At 43.0% G+C, this 26,057-nt stretch overlaps 1 protein-coding gene across 1 annotated transcript in view; it reads left to right on the forward strand.

The window, feature by feature from the left end:
- st8sia3 (ST8 alpha-N-acetyl-neuraminide alpha-2,8-sialyltransferase 3) overlaps positions 1-18,417 on the forward strand; it is a 35,686-nt gene extending 17,269 nt beyond the window's left edge. Inside the window, exons 3-6 of the mRNA XM_080419075.1 lie at positions 1,269-1,391; positions 5,704-6,039; positions 6,986-7,207; positions 17,817-18,417. Coding sequence (XP_080275201.1) covers positions 1,269-1,391; positions 5,704-6,039; positions 6,986-7,207; positions 17,817-18,102 — 967 coding nt within the window. The 3' untranslated portion in view covers positions 18,103-18,417. The remainder of the gene's footprint in view (positions 1-1,268; positions 1,392-5,703; positions 6,040-6,985; positions 7,208-17,816) is intronic.
- The last annotated feature ends 7,640 nt before the right edge of the window (positions 18,418-26,057 follow it).

Raw genomic sequence — 26,057 nt, forward strand, 5'->3', positions numbered from 1 at the left:
TCTCACCGTCAGTTGATGCTTCATGTCCATAAGAGTCAAACTATTTTTGGAACACAGTTCTTATTTGACGCGATATTAAACACGTCTATGGGAATTCAGAACGGGGGGAAAAAAACGCGCCCCAGGTATGATGTGTAAATTACGTCAGACTTCGGTGCTCTATTAACGGGCGTCCTTGCACAAAGCCAGAAGGTTGCTACACAAGTTAAAACGGACAAACCAAAGTGTTTTAACTCTAAAGACAGTTTTATTAGCAATTTGGTTAAGCTACCTCAAAATCACAAATGTATTCAAACCCACTAACATTAGCTATGTTTCTGGCTAAATATGCCAAAGTCTTTTGCTAAGTATTATTATAGACTAATCTGGGTGTAGGCTTACTGTATGTTTCTGGAGTATTTCTGTACACTGCTACTATGCTGTTCCTAATGTCTTTAATACCACCCCATCCTCGGCTAAATACTGCTATTGTTCCAAGATGTTCCAGAGGCTGCTAGAATAAATGACGCAGCTGTTGCTCTGATTGCCTGCAGAACTGGGTTAAAATCATGTTTATAAATCTTTATTTTTTTTGGGGGTGTTTTTAAGTTGTATTTAATCATTTAACCCATTTAGACCTGTGTCATTTTAGATGTCTTTGGCTATTAAAAAATAGCAGATATACAAGCTCAAAACAATATATGTATTCAAAGATTTGTACAAAAAAGTAGCTGATCTACAAGCTTGTAACGCCACACTCGTGCCGTGCTACGAGCTTGTAGATCTGCTATTTTTGAATAGCCCCAAAGTATAAAATAATGCTTATAGCTAAAAATCTAACTATGACACAGTATGCGTTCCCGTCTTAACCCATTGATACCTGGAACGCATCTGTGTCACTTTTAGATTCCTTTAGGCTATTCAAAAATAGCAGATATACAAGCTCATAGCGCGGCACCGAGTGCCGCGCTACGAGCTTGTAGATCTGCTATTTTTGAAAAATCGTGAAAAAATTTTTTTGTATATTTTTTTTCAAAAAACTTTTTGGGTTTAGAAAACATTTTTAGAATCGGCCTCAGGTCTTAAAGGGTTAATGGGTTGATAAGAATAGCCGATGTACCAGCTCACAGCGCGCCTTGGCGCGTTGCATCGTGAGCTTGTAGATCGTCTATTTTGCGGTGCGCGACATGGGCACTCGACTAAGTATAAATGGAGCTTAAAGCATCCATCCTCTCAGCCCTTCCTCGTCGTCCTGTCTAACGTCTCTCTCTCTCTCTGGGTCCATGCAGCTCTCAGTTGGCCATGAAGTACTTGGACCCGGCGTTCACTCCTCTGACCAACGCCCTGAACGAAGGCCTCCAGGAGAGCTCCGCCAAGTGGAAGTACAACAGGACCGCCTTCGAACGACAGAAGTGGGTTTTTCCGCACACACTGAGCAAAACAACCAAATTGCTTAATAATCAGTGATTTTGACATGATACACTTTGTTTTGTAAGTTTTGAAGTTACAGGACAACAATGGTAGGCTATACCCTGATAGCTGTATTCAAATATCATACATGGGCTTCCTTGCACAAAGCCAGTGTTGCCACAAAACACGCAAAGCACAAAACACACACACACACACACACAAAATGTTAATGTTAATTCAATTGTCTCCGCCAGACCGAAGGCACACAAACTATGTTTTGCACCCTGTCCGTCCGTCCGTCTGTGTGTCCGTCTGTCTGTGAACAGCTAATCTCCAGCATCGTTGGCCCGATGGCAGCGAAACACTCCCTAGGTGCCAGAGCAGAACCTTTGCCCCAAAATGTTCAGATAGGCCTGTTATAGCGCCACCAGGAGGCAAAACATATTTATTTATATTACTCCTACAGATTGTAGATTGTATCCATACATCACGCAAATCGGTACACAGTATCTCTATAGTCATGTGATCAAGACGGATCTGTCTGATTTTCCATATTCCATCCTGATTGGCTAAGATTGGCTTCCAAAGTTTGCAGGATTGGTCCGTTTTGAACAAAATGCCTCAAATCATGAACGCAGCGTGCGATTTCAGAGAAATTCCGAGCACGTTCCCACTAGGCCGAGGAAGAAATGCCACTTCAAACTTGAAAGCAGCAGTGTGACAACGCAATGTGTGTGGGGAGGAGTTAATTGACATAATGACTAAATTGGGGGGGGGAGGGTAAAGAAAAAAAACACGTAGACGTAAATCTAAAATAACTTTATTATGACAAATACAAACGCCAACATGTTTCGACCTGACTGGTCTTCATCGAGGCAAAGATTCTTTCCCTGTCCTCTCCTCTGGTTTTTGGAGTTTCTCGGACCGTTTCTTCTTTCTTCAGTATAAATTATGGAATTGGAGTGCACAGAGAACAATAAGCTACAACTGCAATTTAGCAGATTACGTACTGTAAAATAACCCTCCTGGCGTCAGCATCTAAGCTACATAGACAACAAAATTCGAGTGCACGTGCACTGAGGCCACTTCAACCCTTATCTTATACTTTGGCGATTCAAAAATAGCAGATCTACAAGCTCATAGCGTGGCACCGAGTGCCGCGCTATGAGCTTTTAGATCTGCTATTTTTTTAAAGAAACATGAAAATGTGTGCAAATCTTTTTGCGAACGCAGCGGAAGGAAGCGCGCCGAAGGCGCGGAGGCAAGCTCCACTTGCCTCCGCGCAAGTGGAGCTTACTATGAAACCGTGCTCAGGTTGTGGGTCTGTGTATCTGTGTGCAGTATTGTGTGCACTGCCTGTGTGCAGCTCCTCTGAGATAAGTAAATGTCCAATTTAGACGTACCATACATCAAATGAAAGGTCTTTGAAAACTGAACACACCTGTCAAGGTTGCGTTTAAGCCCTTCCCTTCCCCCGGAAGCCACGCCCCGGAGAAGGCTCCTAAAAACTCCCCATTGAAACCCCATGTTAAATGAAAAGTGCCCGAATCGCTCCGAAACTTTTTCTACAAACAAACACTTCGGCCTCGGATTTTGGCTCCGCCCCCCGGAAGTGGGTGAAACAGGCACTTCAAACACTTTGTTGAATTGTTCAAAAACATTCAAAGTTATTTTTTTGTGAATTTGTATTTTTCTAAGATGCTCCTTTTAACGCAGAATTTGTTTGTATATATATATATTTTTTTTAAAACTTTTTTTTAAATTTGTTTTCATTTCTATTTTTTATTTTTTTGCGTTCGCTTCCCGCGTTTGCGCGTCTTACTTGTAATATATATATTTTTAAAGCAAACATTTATAACTCAAAGCTTTGCTTCTGGGGATTCTACAAATGTCTTCTAAATCCTAACAGTATTTTTTTTTTTTAACTTGCTATAATATCAGTGGTTCTCAAACTTTTTCAAGTCAAGGACCCCCGAAAGGATATGTATTTGGCCACGGACCCCCATCTCAAAATATGTTCCAGGGACCCCCAGAAGCAAAGATTTGAGTTAAAAATGTTCACTTTATTGCGAACGCAGCGGAAGGAGGCGCGCCGAAGTGGAGCTTACTATGAAACCCTGCTCGGGTTGTGTGTCTGTGTGCAGTCTGTGTGTCTGTGTGCAGTATTGTGTGCACTGCCTGTGTGCAGCCGCGCCCCCATGTGACTCACGCTCTCATTGGCTGCTGACAGATCTCAGAGTGGAGCTTACTATGAAACCAACCCGATTGCCCCCCAAACACGGTGAAATAGCACGGATTGACAAACGGCAATTCCGTGCATAGATGACTAGGAACTCCGAAACTCCGTGCATAGGAGAACCATATCCCCCCCCATTAACTTCAATACGAGGCGGAGGCAGTCACGTGACTTTCTCTCTACGCTCTCCCCATCACGGTGAAATAACACAGATTACAAGTCCGTAAATACACAGCATAACAATTTTAAACAGAAAAAAAAATAAATAGGGCTAGCGGTATGCAGCCTTCTTGTGGCGGCCCTGTTCTCACTAATTTCACTGTACCACCCACTTCTCTACAATTGCTCATTCCTTTCTATTCTTCTTATTGTTATTTTCGAGCTGCGTGCGTGCGTGCGTGCGTGCGTGCGTGCGTGTGTGTGTGTGTGTGTAATATATTCAAAGATTTGCAAAACTTTTCACTATTTTTCAACAATAGCAGATCTAGAAGCTCATAGCTGCTCTGAGCTTGTATATCTGCTATTTTTGAATAGCCAGCCAAGTATAAAATAATGGTACAAAAGGTTACACAGATGCTACATAGAGAACAAAATGCAAGTGCACGTGCAGACAGTAAGTCTGTACGTCCCCCCCGACAGGAGAGGAGAGGCACTGTTAGGGTGGAGGATGATTGAATAGAAGGCCGCCACCTAGGGTTGAGTGGTACGGGAGAGCAGGAAATGAGGAGGTGGGTTCTGAAGAGGTGGGGTTGCCAGACTGTGGCAGGAGATAAAGAAGAGAGACTCAAAGGATAGTTCACCCAAAAATATACACGCTCACAGTGCGTCACTTAGTGCCGCGCTGCAAGCTTGTACTTCTGCTATTTTGAATTTTTGAAAAATCCTGAAAGTGTTAATAATAATAATTTTGAATTACAAAAAAAGGTTTTGAGAACTTTTGATTTAGAAGGCATTTGTAGAATCTGTGTATTATATTAGTTCTGTTTAGATTATGTTAGATTATGTTAGTTCCGCTAACATAATCTTCATGATCTTCTTCTCTTGGTTGTTTAAAGTATTACACTTTATACTGCTTATACAGACAGGGGTTGTGCAGATATAGATGCAAATATTTGAATATTCTATCGCTAATAATGTGTTCTATATTATACCGTGGTCCCCCTGTTTATCTAATCTACAGTAATGTAGATGAAGCCCTCCTCCTCTATAAGCCCCACCTCAGTACACTGACATCTGAATCATAATGATAATTGTTTGTGACCCGGTAGAAACGGGTCAGGCTGGTATGTTTCCTTTCTCTGATCCTTTTGTTTTAATGCGTTATTACCACTTCAACCCCTACGTACCTAGTTGACTGGAGTCCCCCAGGGGTCTCTTCCTGGCCCTCTCCTTTTTTTTCCTTTGAGACTTCCGGAGAAGCGCATCCAACTCAAACACTGTGGAGGGTTTCCTGTTGATATGAACGTCAGATCTCACCCAAAAAACAAAACAAAAAAAAGCTATTAAAATACGCGATCTAGCGCATGGACCGCACGCTCAGGTTTTTAGCTGCGGTGGATTCGGGGATGGAGTTAAGATTTGTTTCCGACTGTACCACTCGTCCTAGGATATAATAATAATGTATAAAAGGTAAGCAAAAGGTAGTCCGGAATTCTCCTTTAAGTTCCTATTTATTCCTCCATCACGCCACAGTTTAGGAATGGCTGTCGTAGGGTCTGGTACATAGTACTGTCTGTTCTGTTGTCTCTCCAGCTATTCTAACACAGTGGTTCTCAAACTTTGTCGCCCCAAGGACCCCCAAATTGATATGTATGTAGCCGCGGTGCCCCACCTGAAAATATGTTGTTCCAGGGGCCCCCAGAAGCAAAAATGAAAAAAAAAAATGATTGAAAGATTTGCACACATTTTCAAGATTTTTCAAAAATAGCCAAAGTATAAAATATGGATAAAGGGGCTAAAATGATTGTGACTTTGCTGGAGACCCCCTGGTATCCCCCCCAAGGACCCCCGGGGGTCCCCGGACCCCACTTTGAGAACCAATGTTCTAACACATACTGTGTAATCTGTCCTCTCTCCAGGAAGGACATCGCCCGGTACATCGACATCCCCCACAACTTCTCCCTGACGCGGGGGGCGGTGCGCCTGGGCCAGCTCATGCACTACGACTACTCCAGCCACAAGTACGTGTTCTCCATCGGCGAGAACTTCCGCTCGCTGCTGCCGGAGGCGTCGCCCATCCTGGGCCGCCACTACAACGTGTGCGCCGTGGTGGGCAACAGCGGCATCCTGACGGGCTCGCGCTGCGGCGCCGAGATCGAGAAGTTCGACTTCGTGTTCCGCTGCAACTTCGCGCCGACCGAGATCTTCAAGAAGGACGTGGGCCGACGCACCAACATGACCACCTTCAACCCCAGGTTATTATCCCGTTTAACCCATTAAGACCTGAGGCCGCTTCTAAACATTTTCTAAATCCTAACAGTTTTTCGGAAAAAAATGTAAAAAAAAAAAATTCACGATTTTTCAAAAATAGCAGATCTACAAGCTCGTAGCGCGGCACTCGGTGCCGCGCTATGAGCTTGTATATCTGCTATTTTTGAATAGCCTAAAGAAATCTAAAAGTGACACAGATGCGTTCCAGGTATTAATGGGTTAAGACCTGAGACCGATTCTACAGTTTTCTGAAAAACGTTTTGCTATATCAGTGGTGCTCAAAACGTTTTCATGTCAGTGACCCTCCAAAGTGATATTATGCATTTGGTATGATATTTAGGACGTTAGCGTAATATGCAGGTGAAGATGATTAGCACCAGGTACAATATGACTTTAGGTGTTGTTTCTAGACCAGTTTGTGCAGCATGGAAGGTCAAAAGAAATCAGCTTTTCTTTTTGATAAATCGTGCAAATTTGTGCAAATCTTTGAATATATATATATTTTTTAAGCGAACATTTTTAACTCAAATCTTTGCTTCTGGGGATTCTACAAATTTCTTTTAAATCCTAACAGTTTTTTTTGTTTTTGTTTTTTTTCATGTCAAGGACCCCCAAAATGATATGTATTTGACTCCCCCCCCCATCTCAAAATATTTTGTTCCAAGGACCCCCCAGAAGCAAAGATTTGAGTTAAAAATGTATATATATATTCAAAGATTTGCACACATTTTTTCCCCAAAAATAGCAGTTCTACAAGCTCATAGCGCTGTGAGCTTATAGATCTGCTATTTTTTAATAGCCAAATAAATCTTAAAGTGACACGGTATGCGTTCCCGGATTGAATGGGTTTAAGTGGGTTAAGTACACAAATATTTGAGCGCTTCTTCTTCTTCTATCCCTAAACCCCCCCCCCCCCCCCCCGACCCGCAGCATCCTGGAGAAGTACTACAACAACCTGCTGACGGTGCAGGACAGGAACAACTTCTTCCTGAGCCTGAAGAAGCTGGACGGGGCCATCCTGTGGATCCCCGCCTTCTTCTTCCACACCTCGGCCACGGTCACCCGCACGCTGGTGGACTTCTTCGTGGAGCACCGGGGGAGGCTCAACGTGAAGCTGGCCTGGCCGGGCAACATCATGCGCTACATCAACAAGTAAGAGAGAGTCGAGAGCTGTGTGTGCGTGCGTGTGCGCTAGGGCTGTCAACTTTCCTCAGAAATGATATTCGAATATTGGTCTTAAAAATGTGCAGATATTCGAATATTATTATACAAAATATATTAATTTTACTTACATTTTTTATCCCACGATTTTGTAACCCTATTTTTTACACCCAGTGCCAATTGTCCATGTAATCCTGGGCACTACCTAAAAAAAAATAAAAACATATATTTTTTTTATTTTATTTTTTATTTTTTTTATTATAATGTTTTTGACCGAAACAGTACAAAAAACAATGTATCGAGTGCTCGGATCCAATAAAACATATATTTTGTTTGTTTTTATAACTTCATACATTGTTTTTTGTATTGTCCCTGTCAAATAAACATTACAAAATTCGAATATTAATTTTCATATTCGAATATACATATTTTCCCAATATTCGAATAATATTTGAATATTGAATATTCGTTTGACAGCCCTAGTGTGCGCGCGTGTCTATATCAGTAGTTCTCAAACGTTTTCATGTCAAGGACCACCCAAAAATGATATGTACAGTATTTGGCTGCGGACCCCCATCTCAAATTATTTTGTTCCAGGGACCCCAAGAAGCAAAGATTTTAGTTAAAAATGTTTGCTTTAAAAATATACTGTATATAATATATTCAAAGGTTTGCACAAATGTTCACTATTTTTCAAAAATAGCAGATCTACAAGCTCATAGCGCGTCACTTGGTGCCGAGCTATGAGCTTGTAGATCTGAGCTTGTAGACCTTAATAACCATTCACATCCCCTTTTCACCTGCATGGTGATCTATGATCCTTGAGCTGATGAAATGTTTGCTTGCAAACGGTCCTTATTGGCCTCGCCTTTATTTGGTGAAATGTGTGCAATTTATGTTTTTACGGCGTGGCTGTGAAAGTGGCAGCCGTCTGAGGAGCCGTCTGAGGGGCCGTCTGAGGGGGGCCGTCTGAGAGGCCGTCTGAGGGCATCACGTCATCGGCTAGACTCTTACAGAGCCGGCCTGTCTATAAAAAAAAGACCAGGAGACCTGGTTCTGCCAGACCCAGAATAAATTCCTTTTCCTTTTATGCCCATGTATGGACGAAAGGGGGACGAAATTGGCTGACTCTATTCAGCACTGGGATTGGCTAGCGAGACACATGATGACATTAATAACCTATAAATAGGATTATGCACTTCAAAAAATCCTTTTTTTTTTAACGCATTGATTGCCTAGATCGAGTTAACTCGTTTTTAGAATCCATCGCTTGATTGCCTAGATCGAGTTAACTCGTTTTTACATTTTTTGGGGAAAATTCCACAAGGGGCGACCTAACACAGCTTTGGAATGATCGATCGTCTCTCAGAGAAGAAAAATGTGGATGTGACATCATTCCAAAAAACGTCACTTCCATCCGCCCCAATGATGGGATTTTCAGAAAAACGGCTGTAACTCAGTTTCTTTTTTTTCCATTGAAAACCACCCGTTTTCAGCGGACCAAAGCTCCAAAATGGCGGATTGCGGTTGGAAACTTTTCGTTCCCATGGATACACAGATCCTTCCGTCTACTCACAGGAAACTTTTTCCGTGTGTTTTTTTTACACAATGTCGGTTCCACGGCGTTTCAAATATCATCGGATTGAGGTAATTATACACCGGCACGGGGATAGAAAACTATGTTTAATATCTTGGCAATCAATGTGTTAAGTAAGCTCCATCACTGAACCCTCTTTTATGCCCATGTATGGACGAAATAGGGACAAAGCCTCATGTAGGCCGACCCCTTGGGTCTGGCAACAAAAAGTGAACGGCGGTCGAATGGGGCTGAAAGTAACCTTGCCCAAATATGGAGTTAAATATGTCATAGATACGTCATTGACGACTCACGTCATTAGACTGAAGACTGAAGAACCACAATGAAGACACAATGTTTATTGCAGTGGTTCTTAAAGTGGGGTCTGAGGACCCCCCCCCCCCCCCCCCCCGCATGGTCCCTTGAGGGTCTGAGGCTCTCAGAGTTATGGGGGGGTCCGTTTGCCTATAACGCATAGTAAACTTGGGGGGTCCTTGAAATGAAAAAGTTTGAGAATCACTCGATTTATTGGACCCCAGTCTTGTGTATAAATACTGTGTAATGGTTTTTTGCCTCTAGTCCCCATACAGGCCATTTTATGATTTTTCGAATAATGATATTTAAGCACGCCGTGTTGCATTGGGATGGATGTGATTTGCATTCAGATTTGAGCATTGGGTGTAAAGGGGGCCATATGGCATTAGTATGGCATTAGTAGGGCCATGCCTGTCCATGATGTCATAGTGTATGTGTGCCTACCCTTTTAGCTGTTGGGTCATGTAAATCTATGGTGGTCTTTATAGCCATAGTAAATTTCACTTTTCTTTAACGTGTAGTAGTGGGAGGGAGGGGGGGGTGGTCACCCCCAGGGCAGCGCACGGTGTTAATCCAGGCCGCAGCATCTTTCTTTACGCTCCAATAAAACATCTAAAAACACATCATCAACACAGTACAGTACAGTATACAGTACACATAGTACAGTCCTGCTATGACATACCCAGTCCCACACAATGTTTGTTCAGTTGAGACACTTTTGTCAGGAATAGCCATTTATTGCAATGCATAAGATACAGAGTTATTGCATAACATGAACCCTTCTAGTTTTTGTCACATTCCTAAGCCAATAATTTGATGACCAGCGGACCGGTAGGCAGCGGTTCCGGTAGGAGACACAAAGGAGACTCTTTGTGTCTCCTACCGGAACCACTGCCGGTCATCAAATTATTGGCTTAGGAATGAGACAAAAACTAAAAAATATCCATCAAGTCCATGGGGTGACCATTATCATTTTGGGGGTGAACTATCCCTTTGACATACAATCCGCAGAAACAAACATTTAAATATTGAGCCCTTTAAAGACATAAGTTAAGATACACAGACAGATATAACGTCATACCATCCACAGAATCATACATTTACTTAGATAGCAGAGATGGAGGCTGGGGAAGTGGAGGGAGTTTGATAACAGACAGCTGTAGGAACAGCCATGTGACCAATGCTGAACACAAAGAGTGAACAGTGTTTTGCTTAAAAATACCCAGTGCCCATACCCGAAAGGGCCTTTCTGTGTGGAGTTTGCATGTTCTCCCTGTGTCCCCTATTATTGTCTCACAAAAAACATGCAGTAATCCTGGTCTCTATACTGCCTCCCCCTGGTCAGCCGGGGCGCCTGATGGAGGGGAAAGGAACTGGTTGGAATAACATGTTCCTTCCACGCGCTCCGTCCTACCGGGGAAACTCCCCCCTGTCAGGTGATAAGAAGAGGCCTGCTCACTCCTCATGCATTGAAGGAAGCATGAGCTCAGTTCAGGGCTCTCCCCAGGCTGGCAGAGGGAGAGTAGCACCCAGGATTACAAGCTTAAGCAATTGGCACTGGGTGAAAAAATGGGTTACAAAAATCGTGGGATAAAATTAAATATATATATTTTTAAATTGTTAGTGAATGAGAATGGGGGGAGAAGTGTGAGGCTGAGTGTGTACACCTCCTGCCTGCCGTGCCTACCTGAACTATCACTGCGCTCCATTTGCTGCCGTCTAGAGGCTAGGTTTAGGGGTTCGAGGTTGGCGTTATATGCCTGATTCATACTTGGCTGCGTGCCAGTGTCGTGCATCAAAAACAGCCTGATCTAGAGCAGCTATTTTCGGCTTTATTAGGATTAGGGTTTGAAAAAGGCATTCGTGAAATCCTAAAAATCTTCATGTCCTCACAAGTGTGTATTAATACAAACGTGCGTGTGTGTGTGTCTGTGTGTGTGTGTGTGTGTGTGTGTGTGTGTGTGTGTGTGTGTGTGTGTGTGTGTGTGTGTGTGTGTCAGCAGCGATACCAGAGCCCCATTTTGGGGGCTAACCCCTGTGTGTACCATGTGGCTGTATTGTACTGAGCCATGGGGTAGACTAGGGACCGGTACGGTAGAGAGGATTTAGACCCCCAAAGCCGGATTATAGAGAAAGGGCTATTTTATGAAAGGTATGGCACAGAGTTGTAATGGAGTGTGTGTGTGTGTGTGGGTATCTGAAACGTGTGCACGTTTGTGTCTGTGTGCGTGTCTGTGTGTGTAAAGAGGGATTTGTGCCTAGTGGTTTAACATTGTAGCATTGTGAACAGACAGGTGGTACAGTAATCTCAACCAATCCCATTAGATCTACCTGCTCCGGGAAGCATTACCAGCTTTTTAAGCAGCTCAGGGTGGATTGAAAACCTTAAGGACATCCCAGAGTGGCTTTTGTTCGGGGCCAGTTTGGAAGGGTTTTCCTTTCGCTAATGCTAACGTTTATGCTATTACCGCTCCGTCCGCCGCGTGCCTCCGGGAATAGCCGATCTACAAGCGACGCAAAACGCGGCGTTGTTGTGAGATTGCTGCTCGTATTCTGCATTTCAAAAAGGATAAGATGACACTTGAGGGATTGACACCGTGTACGTTTGAGTGGCTTTTTGAACTGGCTTTCCCTAATTTGTTGTAACATGACAGTCACCTCAGAGTATAAACAACAACTATAAAATATAAAACAAGAAAAGACTGACAGATAATTTGGTAAATGTTCCGGATGAGTTCAATTAAAACAAAACATAAAAAAAAACAGTTATACAAAGATACAAACGGAACGACAACAGACACTCTTGCTCTCATACTCTCCCATGCAGCACAGGTCGTTGCCCTCTTTCCCTTATACTCCCTCTGTCTCCTTAACACATTCCATGCCAGAGGTTAATATCATAATGTAAATGTACTCACCAGTGCCAGCGTTTTATTGTTGTTTTTTTGTTTTTTTTCATGTCGCCACAGACCTCGCTAAATAAGTTAAAAGTGCGCGTTCATTTGGTTCTAAACACACAGGGGATCTGTGTGAAACGGCCGGCGAAAACCCTTTCGAAAAATCCCATCCGCCATTTTGAAGATACAGCGGTGAACGCTAAACAGTGATCAGCGAGGAGAAAAACAACAACCGAGATAATCGACTTTTTAGACAGGATCCCAGACAGGAAGCGGATACGATCGAAAAAAAAACGGAACCCGAATAATTCCGTTTCCGGTGGTGCTACCGGAAACGGAAGTGGATACATTTTTTTCAGAAAGTGCACTTTTTGTTCATTTCGAGAAAAAAGAAAAAAACACCGGTTCGCGTAGATCTACGCGATTGGCACGTGGCGGCTTTAAATAGGTTCGCGTAGATCTACGCGATTGGCAGTCAATGTGTTAAACAATGCATTGCCTCATTGATCATAATATTTCTATATTTTTTTGAAATATTACATCTTTTATTTTATTGGGGTTTACTGGCACGAAATAGTTTCAGATCCCCCGTCCGTGGCCAAATTGATAATAATTTGGGGGGTACTTCACATGAAAAAGTTTGTGAACCACCGACTAACATCACAGTGTACGATATGTCTTCTGTCAGGTTTGATGCAACTTTGACAGGGTCCCCACGGTCATGAAATTCCTGGAAATATTTTGAAATAAAAATTTAAAAAATCCAGTACTGGAAAAGGTTTGGAATTGATCAAAGGTCCTGGAATTTATCAAGGGTCCTGGAAAAATATTTGGCTATGCATTGTTTTTGGCTATTGATTTTTTTTAATACAAAACATTTTCATAAACATGTATAACATTACACAAAATATGTAACATAAGTAGTTTTTCGCCGAACGGGCTGTGTAACACCCCATCCGCACTGCCAGTGATGCGACGTGATGCGAAGCGAGCGGGCGATGAAATCTCATTAAAATACATGTTTTTGAATGAGACCGTCCTGACCTACCGCGAGCGACAACGAACCGTGCAACGACGTCGTCCACCCCTCCTATTTTCGCTCGCAGGGTCACTATGCCCTAATTTTGCACGAAATTTTGAATGATTGTACTATTTTATATTCTATGCTTTATTTTTGCTACACTGCCTATCTTTGGGCATTGTACATAGGAGTAAGAGACACATTATTGCGCTGAATGATTGTTTTATAGGCCTGGAAATTGGGCTAAATATTCTGGAAAAGTTTTGGAAAAGTTTTGGAAATTCATTGCTAAAAATGTGTGGGGACCCTGCTTTGATGATGGAGAGGGCCACTATATTTCCCCACTCACTCCAGAGGGCCACATTGCATATACTGTCGGGCAGACACCTCTTATCTCCGTATTTTAACTTTATTCGTAAATTAACCCATTAAGGCCTGAGGCGATTCTTAAAAAATGTTTTCTAAATCCTAACAGTTTTTGGAAAAAAACCCACAAAAAAAAAATGTTTTTCCAAGATTTTTCAAAAATAGCAGATCTACAAGCTCATAGCGCGGCACTCGGTGCCGCGCTATGAGCTTGTGTATCTGCTATTTTTGAATAGCCAAAGACATCAAAAGTGACACAGATGCGTTCCAGGTCTTTAAAGGGTTAATGCCGTAGGTCGCCATTCTATGTCACACAAAAGTAGCAAAAATAGCCGATCTACGCGCGTTTTGAGCTTGTAGATCTGTTATTTTTGCCATTTTTGAATTGGAATCCTGAAAAGTTACATTTTTATTTAATTTCAAATGCATTTAGTTATACTTATGTTAACTTTTTTTTTACTTAAATACAAATACATTGGACATAAAAAAGACAATAGAGATGTAATACTAGTCAGTAAGCTACTAATATAGACTGAAGTAATTAAAGCGGGTCATGTTTGCATGTTTGGATTTGTAACAGCTGAAATCAATAATATATCAGTAATCCGATATTAACCCGCGGGCCACATTAAGTGCAGGTGGGGGCCAAATGTGGCCCCCGGGCCGCCGGTTGCCCATGTGTGTCTTATGTAGACTGCCATGTTTTTTACCCTGCTGTAGTTCTTAACCTGAACCGGAAAACAAACTACAACATAAGCCCAGGGTTCCATCCTCCCTTTTAAGTGGTTAATGACACAGGCTTCCATTGAAAGTGACGTGTAGCGTGTTGCTTTGTTATCATGAAGGCTACAGTAATTAAACCGGTGACATATCGTTACAGTGTTACATTTAATGTTAAATAACGCTTTGTCTTGGCAGCGATGGCTGGAGCCAGTATGTCTGGAAGCACACACACACACACACACACACACACACACACACACACACACACACACACACACACACACACACACCGTTATCGTGGCTCTGGAAAAAGAAAAGCCATTCTCTCAGCATCTCCCTTGTAGTTAGTTATTGTAGCAGACATGCCATTAGTTAAGGTTAAAGATAGGGGTTTTAATTCTGCCCGGCAACAGCAGCAGCACACTATCATTTTTATGTTTACAGTTTCAACCGTTAAGTAGAATTGCCAGTTACACGTGTGTGTGTGTGTGTGTGTGTGTGTGTGTGTGTGTGTGTGTGTGTGTGTGTGTGTGTGTGTGTGTGTGTGTGTGTGTGTGTGTGTGTGTGTGTGTGTGTGTGTGTGTGTGTGTGTGTGTGTGTGTGTGTGTGTGTGTGTGTGTGTGTGTGTGTGTGTGTCTATAGCCAGTTTCTGTGGGCATATGACGCAAGTAGATGAACGTTGTGTTTTTGTTCCTTTTCTTTTTTTTCCAGAAAGTTACAAATATCCCCGACTGAGGAGAAATCATGTTGAGTTATTAGCTGGCCTATTTTTGGAAGGAAATTAGGCCTAATAAAAAAAAAACAATTTCATTACAGATGTTGTGGTGCATTACCATCATTAATTGGAGCTTTGGAAAAAAAAAATCAGACTATAATATAATACCCAAATAAGGAGGTAGGTCAGGGTTCATGTGTTTAACAACGTGTTGGCAATCTGTTGGCGTCTTCCAGACGGCGGTCAGTTGGAGTAACGTCATTGGGTAATCTCCGTAATGACATCATCGCGTAACGACGTCACAACATCACAACGTCACCATCATAACCACGTCCTTTTAAAATGTATCGTCACATAAAACAGTGTCATTTAGCACGTTTCAGCGACTTATCCTGAATAGTAGTAGTCAACACTGCTGAACGGAGTGCCTTCTGTGTAGATCGATTCTCTATCAACAGTCATCTGCTTCTGTGATTGGCCAACCTGTTTGTGCCACTGAACCAATAATAAGCAATAGCAACACCACACATTAGGACTCTACTTTTACAGAGCAAGACGTAAGCTACGGCGTGAGAAATGCTCCATTGGACGGCGCATCTGAGTGACGGACCATGTCTATACCGACATGCTGCTGTTGCAGTGGAGAGCGAGATGTACACCTTTGGAGGGGGGGACTTTAATGAGAGCGGCATTGTGCATAAGATCGACGTGCACGTCTTCAACACTGTGTCTTTACGCTGGAGGAAGTTGGCCACGACTGGAATAGAATGTCCCCGGCGTCGGGCCCACACAGCCGTGTTGATAGAAGGTACGGTCTACATCTGGGGAGGGCGGCCTTATCGCGAGGCGCTTTACGCATTTGATGTCGACACCCACAGGTGGTTCGAACCTGGGGTTTCCGGGACCGTTCCGGGGGCAAGGAGTCACCACTCCGCCTGTGTCTTAGAGAAGGTCATGTATGTACACGGAGGAATGGTGTTGGACAATGGCATCTACAGGTTGGACACCACCACAATGGTCTGGTCCTTAATTGACGCCGGAGGCGGTCCGCCGCCTACTTCACAACTCTCTACTTTACTACTCTCTTCCACCATCATCGGGACAAAGATGTTTGTATGCTGGGGGGGCATCAGCGTGTTTGACACAGAGACCAACTGCTGGCTGAGCACACCTTCTGCAAAGCTTCCAAAAAGAGTAACACACAATCATTCAACCTTTGTCTACAATGGAGAGCTGTACATATTTGGCTGCAATTACGGCACGATCTTAAAGAATCTGTGGAAACTCAACCCGGAGACCCTCACCTGGAAGCAGGTTGATCCCAAGGGGAAAGGCCCGCTTCAGGCAAGTTTTCGGGGCTGTTGCATGGCGGGAGATCGCATCGTCGTCTTTCAAGGATCAAAAAATACGTGCGCTAGAGTGCAGGTCGTAGACCTGAGTCCTAGTCTGAAGACGTTATGTGAGTTAGCGGTTATTCAGTATGGTCTGGAGCAGTCGGAACTCCCACACAACATCAGGCGGGAACTGGAAGCCATGACTACCACTGAATACTGGATTAAGAGCGTCTGCTAAATGCCTAAACTGTAACAGAAACTGAAACAAAAGAATTACAAAAAATAAACGAAATAAAATTAAAACAAAATGCTTGGTGGATAGAAAACAAGTCCACAAAAAAAACTGACTCGCTGGCACAGATTCATGAACCACAGATCATCTGATCACAGTCTGTATTGTACAGTGGAACCAACATTGACTGCCTGAGATTAAAACGTATTTTTTTTCATCCCCATGCCAGCGTTTTTGACCTTTTTAAATTGACCATCTTTGGAGAGCCACGTTGTAGACACGGAAGTAAACAAAGGGTGTCTGGGGGGGTGGGAGGGGGGGGTCTCGTCTAGCCACCGGAACAAAAACATTTTTACCGCGATCGTCCATTCTGTTGTCATCGGCAGTTGAATACGGCTCGTTTTCACACACACAAAAAAAAGAAGAAATCCGAGCTAGATGCTAACTAGATGCTAACCAGTGTTGCCAGATTCTGTGAGAGAAACAAGCAACCAATGTCTAGAAAAACCAGCCCAAAAGTAGCGACTATGGGCCACATGAGCACTTTAACATACACAGCAGCTATTTGAAAATAGCAGATCTACAAGCTCACCACGCGTCGCGATGCGACGCGTTGTGAGCTTGTGGATCGGCTATTTTCAAATACAATCTTGCGGGGAAATTATAATAAGCAGACCTGGCAACCCTGCTCATAACATAGGAACAGACGGAAGGGATGTTTTCTGGGACGACGTCACATCTGTTCCATTCCTTCTCTCAAGAGTCGAGGGATCATTTATAAGTTGTGTTAGAGTGCCCTCTTGTGGATTTTTTTAGTTTTTTGAAAGAACGCATATTATGCGTTCTTGGCAGGCAATGTGCTCACACGTTCTCTGATCCACAGAGAGCCACAGAAGCCACGATGCGGACACACGGATGAAAACAAAGGCTGTCTAGGGGGCAGGGTCTCGTCTATCCACCCGGAACAAAAACATTTAACCGCGATCGTCCGTTCTGTTGATATCGGCAGTTTTGATTGACCCTTGTTTAACTCATTGACTGCCATGGAGTTAACTTGTGGAATTCTGCCAGGCCTCACCCTGCCAAAGACGAGTTTGGACGAAAGTATATATAAATATATATATTTATACATTTTATTTTTTTTGCACACAGAACAAGGAGATAACGTGATCCAAAGATTTACTGCTCCATTCACTTCCTATGTATTTGGGAAATAATCTGTATCTCGGCTCCTGTGTTTTCCTATGTACTTTTGGCGAGACTGGTCATCAAATTATTGGCTTAGGAATGCGACTAAAACAAAAAACAATCCATGAATTCAAGTCTCCATGGGGTGACTAATCTTTTTTTTGGGGAGGGGTGAACTTTCCCTTTTAATTGTATAATGATCTGTCTCTCTCCACCCCCCCCCCCTTGCCCAGATACTGGAAGACCAAGCAGCTGTCTCCGAAGCGGCTGAGCACGGGGATCCTGATGTACACGCTGGCGTCCTCCATGTGCGACCAGATCCACCTCTACGGCTTCTGGCCGTTCGGCTGGGACCCCAACACGGGCAAGGAGCTGCCGTACCACTACTACGACAAGAAGGGCACCAAGTTCACCACCAAGTGGCAGGAGTCCCACCAGCTGCCCGCCGAGTTCAAGCTGCTCTACAAGATGCACACGGAGGGACTCATCAAACTCAGCCTCTCGCACTGTCCCATCTAGGAGCCTCTGCAAACGCAACCAGGGCTTCTTTTTACTGCTGATAGGGGGCTGGGGCTAACGTGGGCTAATATCAAAATATCACGATATGTTTTGAACAAATACCTCGATATTGTGATGGTTAATAATAAGTGCATTGTAACGATAATATCGGCATTGTGACGATGAACATTGACTATATCGTATTGTGACGATGAATATTGATAATATCGTATTTGTGATGATATTCTTTTTTTCTTTTTTTTTTCAAAAATAGCAAAGATCGCAGGTCTACAAGCTCACAACGCATCAGGATAAGACACCTTGTAAACGTGCAGATCGGCTATATTCTCAATTTTTTTAGTATAAAGTATAAAATAGGGCTTAAGTGATTTTAAAACCAGGAAAAGACAACACTCATACCATATCGCGATATTAACGATATCCAAAATCCCAGGCGGTATCTAGTCTCGTATCTACGATATCGCTGTACAGTATAATATCATATCTAATTGCCCACAGCCCTATAAGTGTTAATATCATACTACTGCTGTCTGAGACGTTGGGTTCTCTCTCCCAGACGTTTGACAAACTAATGTGCTGAGAGCACGACTTGGCCCGTCGCACAGACACTCAGAGTAATGTGCTTGTAATTGGCTCAGATGCAAGTGAGAAGGCCAGAAAGCCAGGCGTTCCTTATCTGCTTTTTTGGCTTGGTCTCCATCAGTCGCCACGGTAATGAATCACAGGGAAGTGACTGGCTGCTATAAGCGGCCTGAACGATAAGAGCGGGGCGTAAAAGGGACACGCGTTCCTGGAGGAACACCCGCCATATTAGTCGGGCCAGACTCCGGCCAAAGGCGCGTGTGTGTGTGTGTGTAATGCATTTTTTACCCATTAAAGACCTGAGGTGATTCTTAAAAATGTTTTCTAAATCCTAACAGTTTTTTGAAAAAAATCTTTAAAAAAAAATGTTTCAAGATTTTTCAAAAATAGCAGATCTACAAGCTCATAGCGCGGCACTCGGTGCCGCGCTATGAGCTTGTATATCTGCTATTTTTGAATAGCCAAAGAAATCTAAAGTGACACAGATACGTTCCAGGTCTTGATGGGTTAAACATGTTGGAAAAACAAGACCCCACCGTGTTATAGGAAAGAATGTATTAGATTAAATAAATATACTTAAAATTTAAATTAACCTTTTTTAAACAAAATTCCAGCAATTTTCTAGACTGACTTTACTTTGATCCCCTGCATTTTATTAGAATTACTTTGGCGATTTTAACGAGAACAATGTAGATTGTTAGCCTAAGCTATAGTTAAGAACCTCAGCTACAGCTGTTTACAAAATCATAGGGGCCTATCTTGAATGAAAATAAATAGGGCTAATAAAAATACTATCTGCAGTTATTGCCAAAGTAATGTTTGCGATTCATCTAGAAAGTCAATCCACCACACCCATGGAGTAAAAAAATCAAAAAACATATTGGGGCGATTTCACCTTTTTTGTTTAATTTTCTGGCCAATATGGCCTTCAAGAATCAAGTTGTAAGCCTGTTGTGATTGCTGGTTAACGTAATTCAAGGTCCCAAGCCCATCGCCTGAAACTGCAGAACAGAGGATGTGGCAGGGTGTTGGAGGCATGGAGGAAGACTAGATGACATGGATTCTTATATTGTTTTTAGCTGAGGATCTGCCGGGGTCAAGTGCTCTCCTGACTTATAGCTCCTGGACATCACCTGTGATCAACCCATCACAATCAGGCATTGATATATATACTGTATGGCCTACTATTGCTACGATGACATTATTGGTGCTTCAGCTAGCAAAATACGCTGTTCAAATAACTGTATAGTTTTGCAAAGTGGTTGCAGAGTGCGGATGACGAGGACAGTGATTCTCTTGATTTATGTGTGAACGTCCAGTCGATTTAGGTCCTGCTAACGTATAATTAAGTACATGGTGTCCGTAGGGAGAAGAGGGGGTGATCGATCGAGTCACCCTGGGATCCAAGATGTTTTTTCAGGATCTGTCGGAAACGGGTTCCCCCGGCCCCTCTGTGGGTCACAACCAACCCACAGTTTTTATCAAACACCCAAGGGGGCAAACTGGACAGGGCTTGCATTTGCTTCACTGCATCTCCTATGGTTCTGAGACGCACAATATTACCACAGTGTTTAAACCAACCGGGACAACCCAGGTCCCACGTTTCAATGGAACTCCACAGGAAACGAAGCCTACGACCGGTTTAGTTTAACAAATATTGGGTCTAGGATGAAAAAGAAAATGTGAATGTGTGTGGTGATTTTTTTACACAGTAAAATTATCATTGTTAATTTCGTTTGACTCTCAGAGTCAAATTAACACTCAGGATTTCGCTGTGTAACAAGGGCACCTATCTGTGAGTATATGTATGGAATAGGTATGGAATGCCATTAAGCAGTGTTAAACATGACGGCAAGGCTTCACAGCGCTCTAGGGAACAACTGCAGTTCCAGTGAGACAGCAGTGCAATCGAGGCTTCACAGCGCTATAGGGAACAACTACAGTGTTTCAGTGCAACAAGGCTTCACAGCGCTCTAGGGAACAACTGCAGTTCCAGTGAGACAAGGCTTCACAGCGCTCTAGGGAACAACTGCAGTTCCAGTGAGACAAGGCTTCACAGCGCTTGGGAACTACTGTCGCATTTCAATGCAGAGAAGCTTTCTTTAGGTGTACAGAAGGAATGCGGAATACACACCAGCTATGTGAATGAATTACGAGGTACATATAGACCGGGAATTACTATTAAGGAACTTGGACAATGCAGTGAAACTCAATCTATATGCTACAGATTAACCTCTATGGCTTCTGGCCGTTCGGCTGGGACCCCGACACGGGCAAACACTACTATCACAAAGAAGGTCACCCGAGATATTCACGAAACGGCACAAGTCCCCGTAGAGTTAAAACCGCTCTACAGGATGGACACGGAGGGACGCTCTACAGGATGGACACGGCGGGACTGCTCAAGCTCACCCTCGCTCACTGTGTCTAGAACCATGAGCACTAGGCTTCCAACTTTTGATATCGCTCTGAGAAACAGTAGGAGAAAAATAGCGCAGTAATGGTTTTGCAATGGGGATAAAAGCAGAGTAAGAAGCCAGGTGCAGAGATGCTTTTTAGGTGGGACAGAAATAAATTGGGAGTATGTATGCACCAGCTGTATAATAATGTCAGAATGAGGAATTATGAGGGACTGTATTATTGTGGATGATAAGACTACAATGGTGGTGGTCGTTGTTGTGACCACGTTAGATACGGACTTGAAGACAATTCAGCAAAAACTCAGTCCAGACTGCATTTCAGCTCTGCTCTGCCTGGTCCAGTCCATTCTATTCCAGCCCTGTCATTTCCAGCTGCCCAGCAACCGTAAGCTAACTCCATCAGGGCACGGTCACACATCGTGCACTTCATACGCGTCGTAGCCAACGCGAGCCGAGAATTCTGACAATTTCCCATGTAGTCTTGCGGGGCGGGGGGGGGGCAGTGCCTGCTCTGTGCCGGTTTTCTGCCGTGTAGTTCGTTTGAGTTGCGTTGGGAGTGATTGGCTCGCTGAAAGAAAACTACAAGCGAAATGGCTGCCAAGTGAGATCAATAGTGGCACATCTTTTCTTATTGGTTGACGGTCTGGTCAAAGTTCAACAATGTTGAACTTGTGCTGGACTTCACACGCTTCAACGCCGCCAATGTGCCACAATGGGACGCTCCGCCCCTTTGCTCCCATTGGATGGAAATTGAAGGGCAAGCTCACGCTTCTGACGCATATGAAGCACACGTGTGACCGTGCCCTTAGTTCTTCCCTCTGGTTGTTTCATGTTGTATCCATGCTAGACTTATAACTGCATTCTAGAACTCTACTACTGCATCTTTTTTTTTTTGCTAGAATCTTCTGACCCTTCCACTCACTTTCTTTTCAGAAGCACTTTTGGTTAGCTGGACTAACATGCAGTCCTGTGAACATGTTTTAAGCACCGACAACCTCTGTTCCTCAGTAAAACGGACATGAGTTGCAACTGTACTTTTTTCCCGTGTGCGCCAAGTCTCTTGGCCAAAAATAGCCAACCTACAAGCTCACAATGCGTGGCCAGAGCTTTTTTTTGGGCAAACGTTCCCCCCCAAAATAGGGATGCTGGGGTTCAAGTGGTTACAATCTCCACTTTGTGTTCCGTTTGTCTTTCGGGGAGAATCCAGGTATATTGCTGTAACCACATTTCAGGGATGTTTCCTTGTTGTTTTTTTGTTCTGCTGTGAACCTTTTTCTGTAAAAATCACTTCAGACTTGGTGTGAAAGGTTTGAGTAGACAGGGTACATTAACCACATAAACCTTAGCGTCGCTGTTATGGACATTTAGTTTTTTACAAGCTTGCAGTTCGGCAATTTTAGGCAAAGATATTTAGTATAGAGGGGGAAAAGGATGGGGATCAAGTATAGACCCCCGGGGAACCCCCGATCAACGACGTATATAGGGTTTAAGTGGTTTTAAAGTATGACCTACTGGTAGGCCTGGCTTCGGCCTATGCAGTAGTGTAGTAGTTGAGTTCTTTTGTCTCTCTTAAAGGAGTAGTACACCCAAAAAATAATAATACTTATCTTCTATCAATTACACACCCCACGAAGTCTTGAATTCATGGATATTTTTTTGTTTTTGTCGCATTCCTGAGCCAATAATTTGATGACCGGCAGGAAGATGCTAATGTCCTTGCATAGGACTCCGCCGGTCATCAAATTATTGGCTCAGTGATGCGAGAAAAACTAAATAAAAATGAATTCAAGGCTTCATGAGGTGTGTAATTGATAGAAGATACCGTAAGTAATTTTTTGAGTGAACTACTCCTTTAAGCCCCTATATCTTGTAGATCTGTTCTTTTAGCCCACTTTTTTTTATTATTATTGTGAAAAAGGATTTGAAATATTTTGAAAACGGTTTCGGAAAATGTTGAAAACGCGTCCAAAATAGAGACGCCAGGGTTATTGTGGTTAAACGCCATAAAGCAGGGGTCTTCAACAGGGGGTCCGGGACTCCCAGGGGGTCCTCAAGTGTTACTACAGGAGGACCGCCAAATCCTTGTATGATGGGGAACATTAGCCAAAAATAGCAGATCTACAAGCTCACAACGCCTCGCTGTGAGCTTGTAGATCAGCTATTTTCAGGGAGTTGCTGTAGAGGGAAAAAGAGCAGACGGAGTACAGAGCCAACGGTCACGTTGACTAAATATTGAGGGTTTAAAAGGTTAACTATCCAATTAACTATACAAAAAGTTAACTATGTAGTGGGGGTCCCTGCTTCATCTCTCTCTCTCTCTCAGCTAGGGGGTCCCTGCTTCATCTCTCTCTCTCAGCTAGGGGGTCCTTGGCCTGAAAAACGTTGAAGACCCCTGCATGCTATAAAGGATAATTCTTGGACGAAGTTGCTGCTGTCTTATACACTTTGCAGCAGTCCCAGTGCAACAGTCCTCCTTGCATTTAACGTGCATCTATCCTACATTAACGCTGCAGACATTCGTTTTATTTTATTTTTCTTATCTTGAATGTAACCCAGCAGAACCAAATGATATCGTTTGAATACAAACCTCTAGTGTCTCTCAACGGAGCGGTTATCAGAGTGTTACTTATAGCGTACAATGAAGTGGATATCTAATGTGACGTTGTGAAATTGAAACAGGAATTTACAGTATGTGACCGTGTGTAAGTATGTGTTTATTTGTAGTTGAATGAAAACCTGTGATTGTTTTAATTAAATGGAAGTGTGCTAGCGGGGCTAAAAGTGACTGTGTGTACGTGTGCGTGTGTGTGTGTGTGTGTGTGTGTGTGTGTGTGTGTGAGATGTTTAGGCTGCATTCATAAAGGAACATGTTAGAAGATGTGTCTCTAATCATAAATACAACATTGTTGTCTTTCAAAATAAAAGAGAGAAAACTGAATTTGACTAATAAAATAACTTATAATAGGTTATCCTTGTTAACCCATTAAGACCTGAGGCCGATTCTACGAATGTCTTCTAAATCAAACAGTTTTGTTAAAAATGGACGTTGCTTTATCAGTGGTGCTCAAAACTTCATGTCAAGGACCCCCAAAATTATCTGTATTTGGCCGTGGACCCTCATCTCAAGATTTGAGTTAAAAATATATTTCAAAGATTTGCACAAATTTAAAAATGTAATTTAAAAAAATAGCAGATCTACAAGCTCATAGTGTGGCACGAAGTGAAGCGCTATGAGCTTGTATACCTGCTATTTTTAATAGCCAAAGTATAAAATAAACTTTGAGAACCAGTGTGCTCTATCTATCTCTCTATCTCTCTTATTTATCTCAAATGGCACAGCTTTCCCGGTTTTAGTGGGTAGAAAGTGATGAAAAGTGATATAAAAATAAAAATGATTATTTGCCAATTTTTGACAATCAGAGTGTACAAATGTAACCCAATGGACCAAACCTCCATAGAACAACCCAGCAGACTAACTCGAGGTTTCTTCATAGTACCACAGAGTAAATCACGGAGGAGCTCTACAGATTGGTTGGGGTCTTCTGGCCCCATACAGCAGAGTGAATGGTACTGCATGGTTTTACATAACTATTAAAAAGTTCAGATCTGAAGATCAGATTAAAAGTTTAAATATTTTGTCTGTCTAAATTCAGCCTTGGGACAGTGTCGGGTCAATTGGCAGATTTCCATGAAACTTGGATGTGCAAGGATGTGTTTTCGTGACCCCAATCCTCGAGTCTAGTGCCACCCAGACATGTTGAAAGAGAGCGACGACAACACTTTGATCTAGCCGTGACGCAATCACTCGGTTCACGCTTGCTTCATCAACATCCATGATGAGGTTTCAATGTTTGGAACTACTGCATACAGTGGTGTTTGGAGCTGTTAATCACCTGATCTAAAAGCATTACGCGTCCCATTCTCCTTGTTGTCTCCACCAGGCCGAAACGCATCGCGAGAGTATGTTTTACCCCCTGTCTGTCTGTCCGTCCGTCCGTGTGTCATTCTGTCATTCTGTGTACAGCTAATCTCCGCCACCTTTGGCTTGATCGCAGCGAAACTGTGCACACACACTGCCTGGATGCCAGAGCAGAACCTCTGCCCCACATTTTTCACATGGGCCTGTTATAGTGCCACCAGGAGGCCGCTTTTTGCAAAACACATTTTTGGACAGTACTCCTACAGATTTATCCAAACATCACGCAAATCAGTACACAGTATCTCTATAGTCATGTGATCAACACAGATCTGTCCGATTTTCCATATTCCATCCTGATTGGCTAAGGTTGGCTTCCAAAGTTTGCAGGATTGGTCCGTTTTGAACAAAATGCCTCAAATCATGAACGCAGCTTGCGATTTCCGTGAGATTTCACACGCACATTCCCAATAGGCAGAGGAAGAAATGCCCCTTTTTAAATCAGCCTCATGGTGGCGCTATTAAAGGCCGATTTGTGTTTTTAACTATAACTGCACCAATCTGCGTGAAACTTTGCACGCACACTCCCTAGAGGCCAAGGAAAAACATCTGCCCTGCATTTTTCACGATTGCCTTTCATAGCGCCACCAGGAGGCCGACTTATGTAAAACACATTTTTTGATATTAAACCTTCAGATTTTATCCAAGTTTCACGCAAATCGGTACACATGATCTCTTAATAGTCATTTGATCAAGATGGCTCTGTTAATTATTTTCATATTCCATCCTGATTGGCTAACATTGACATCTAAAGTTTGCAGGAGTGGCCCGTTTTGAACAAAATGCCACAAATCATGAATGCAGCGTCCGATTGTGGGGACACTTTGCACGCACATTCGCACTACGTTGAACAAATGCCACCCTTTTAACATTGCCCTATTACAGCACCACCAGGAGGCCGATTTTTTGCAACACTTATTTTTTATATCACTCCTAAATAGCCTCCTGTAATAATCCAAACATCATGCAAATCGGTA

The sequence above is a fragment of the Gymnoscopelus braueri genome (assembly GCF_963280865.1).
Source record: "Gymnoscopelus braueri genome assembly, chromosome: 22".
Classification (NCBI taxonomy): Eukaryota; Metazoa; Chordata; class Actinopteri; order Myctophiformes; family Myctophidae; genus Gymnoscopelus; species Gymnoscopelus braueri.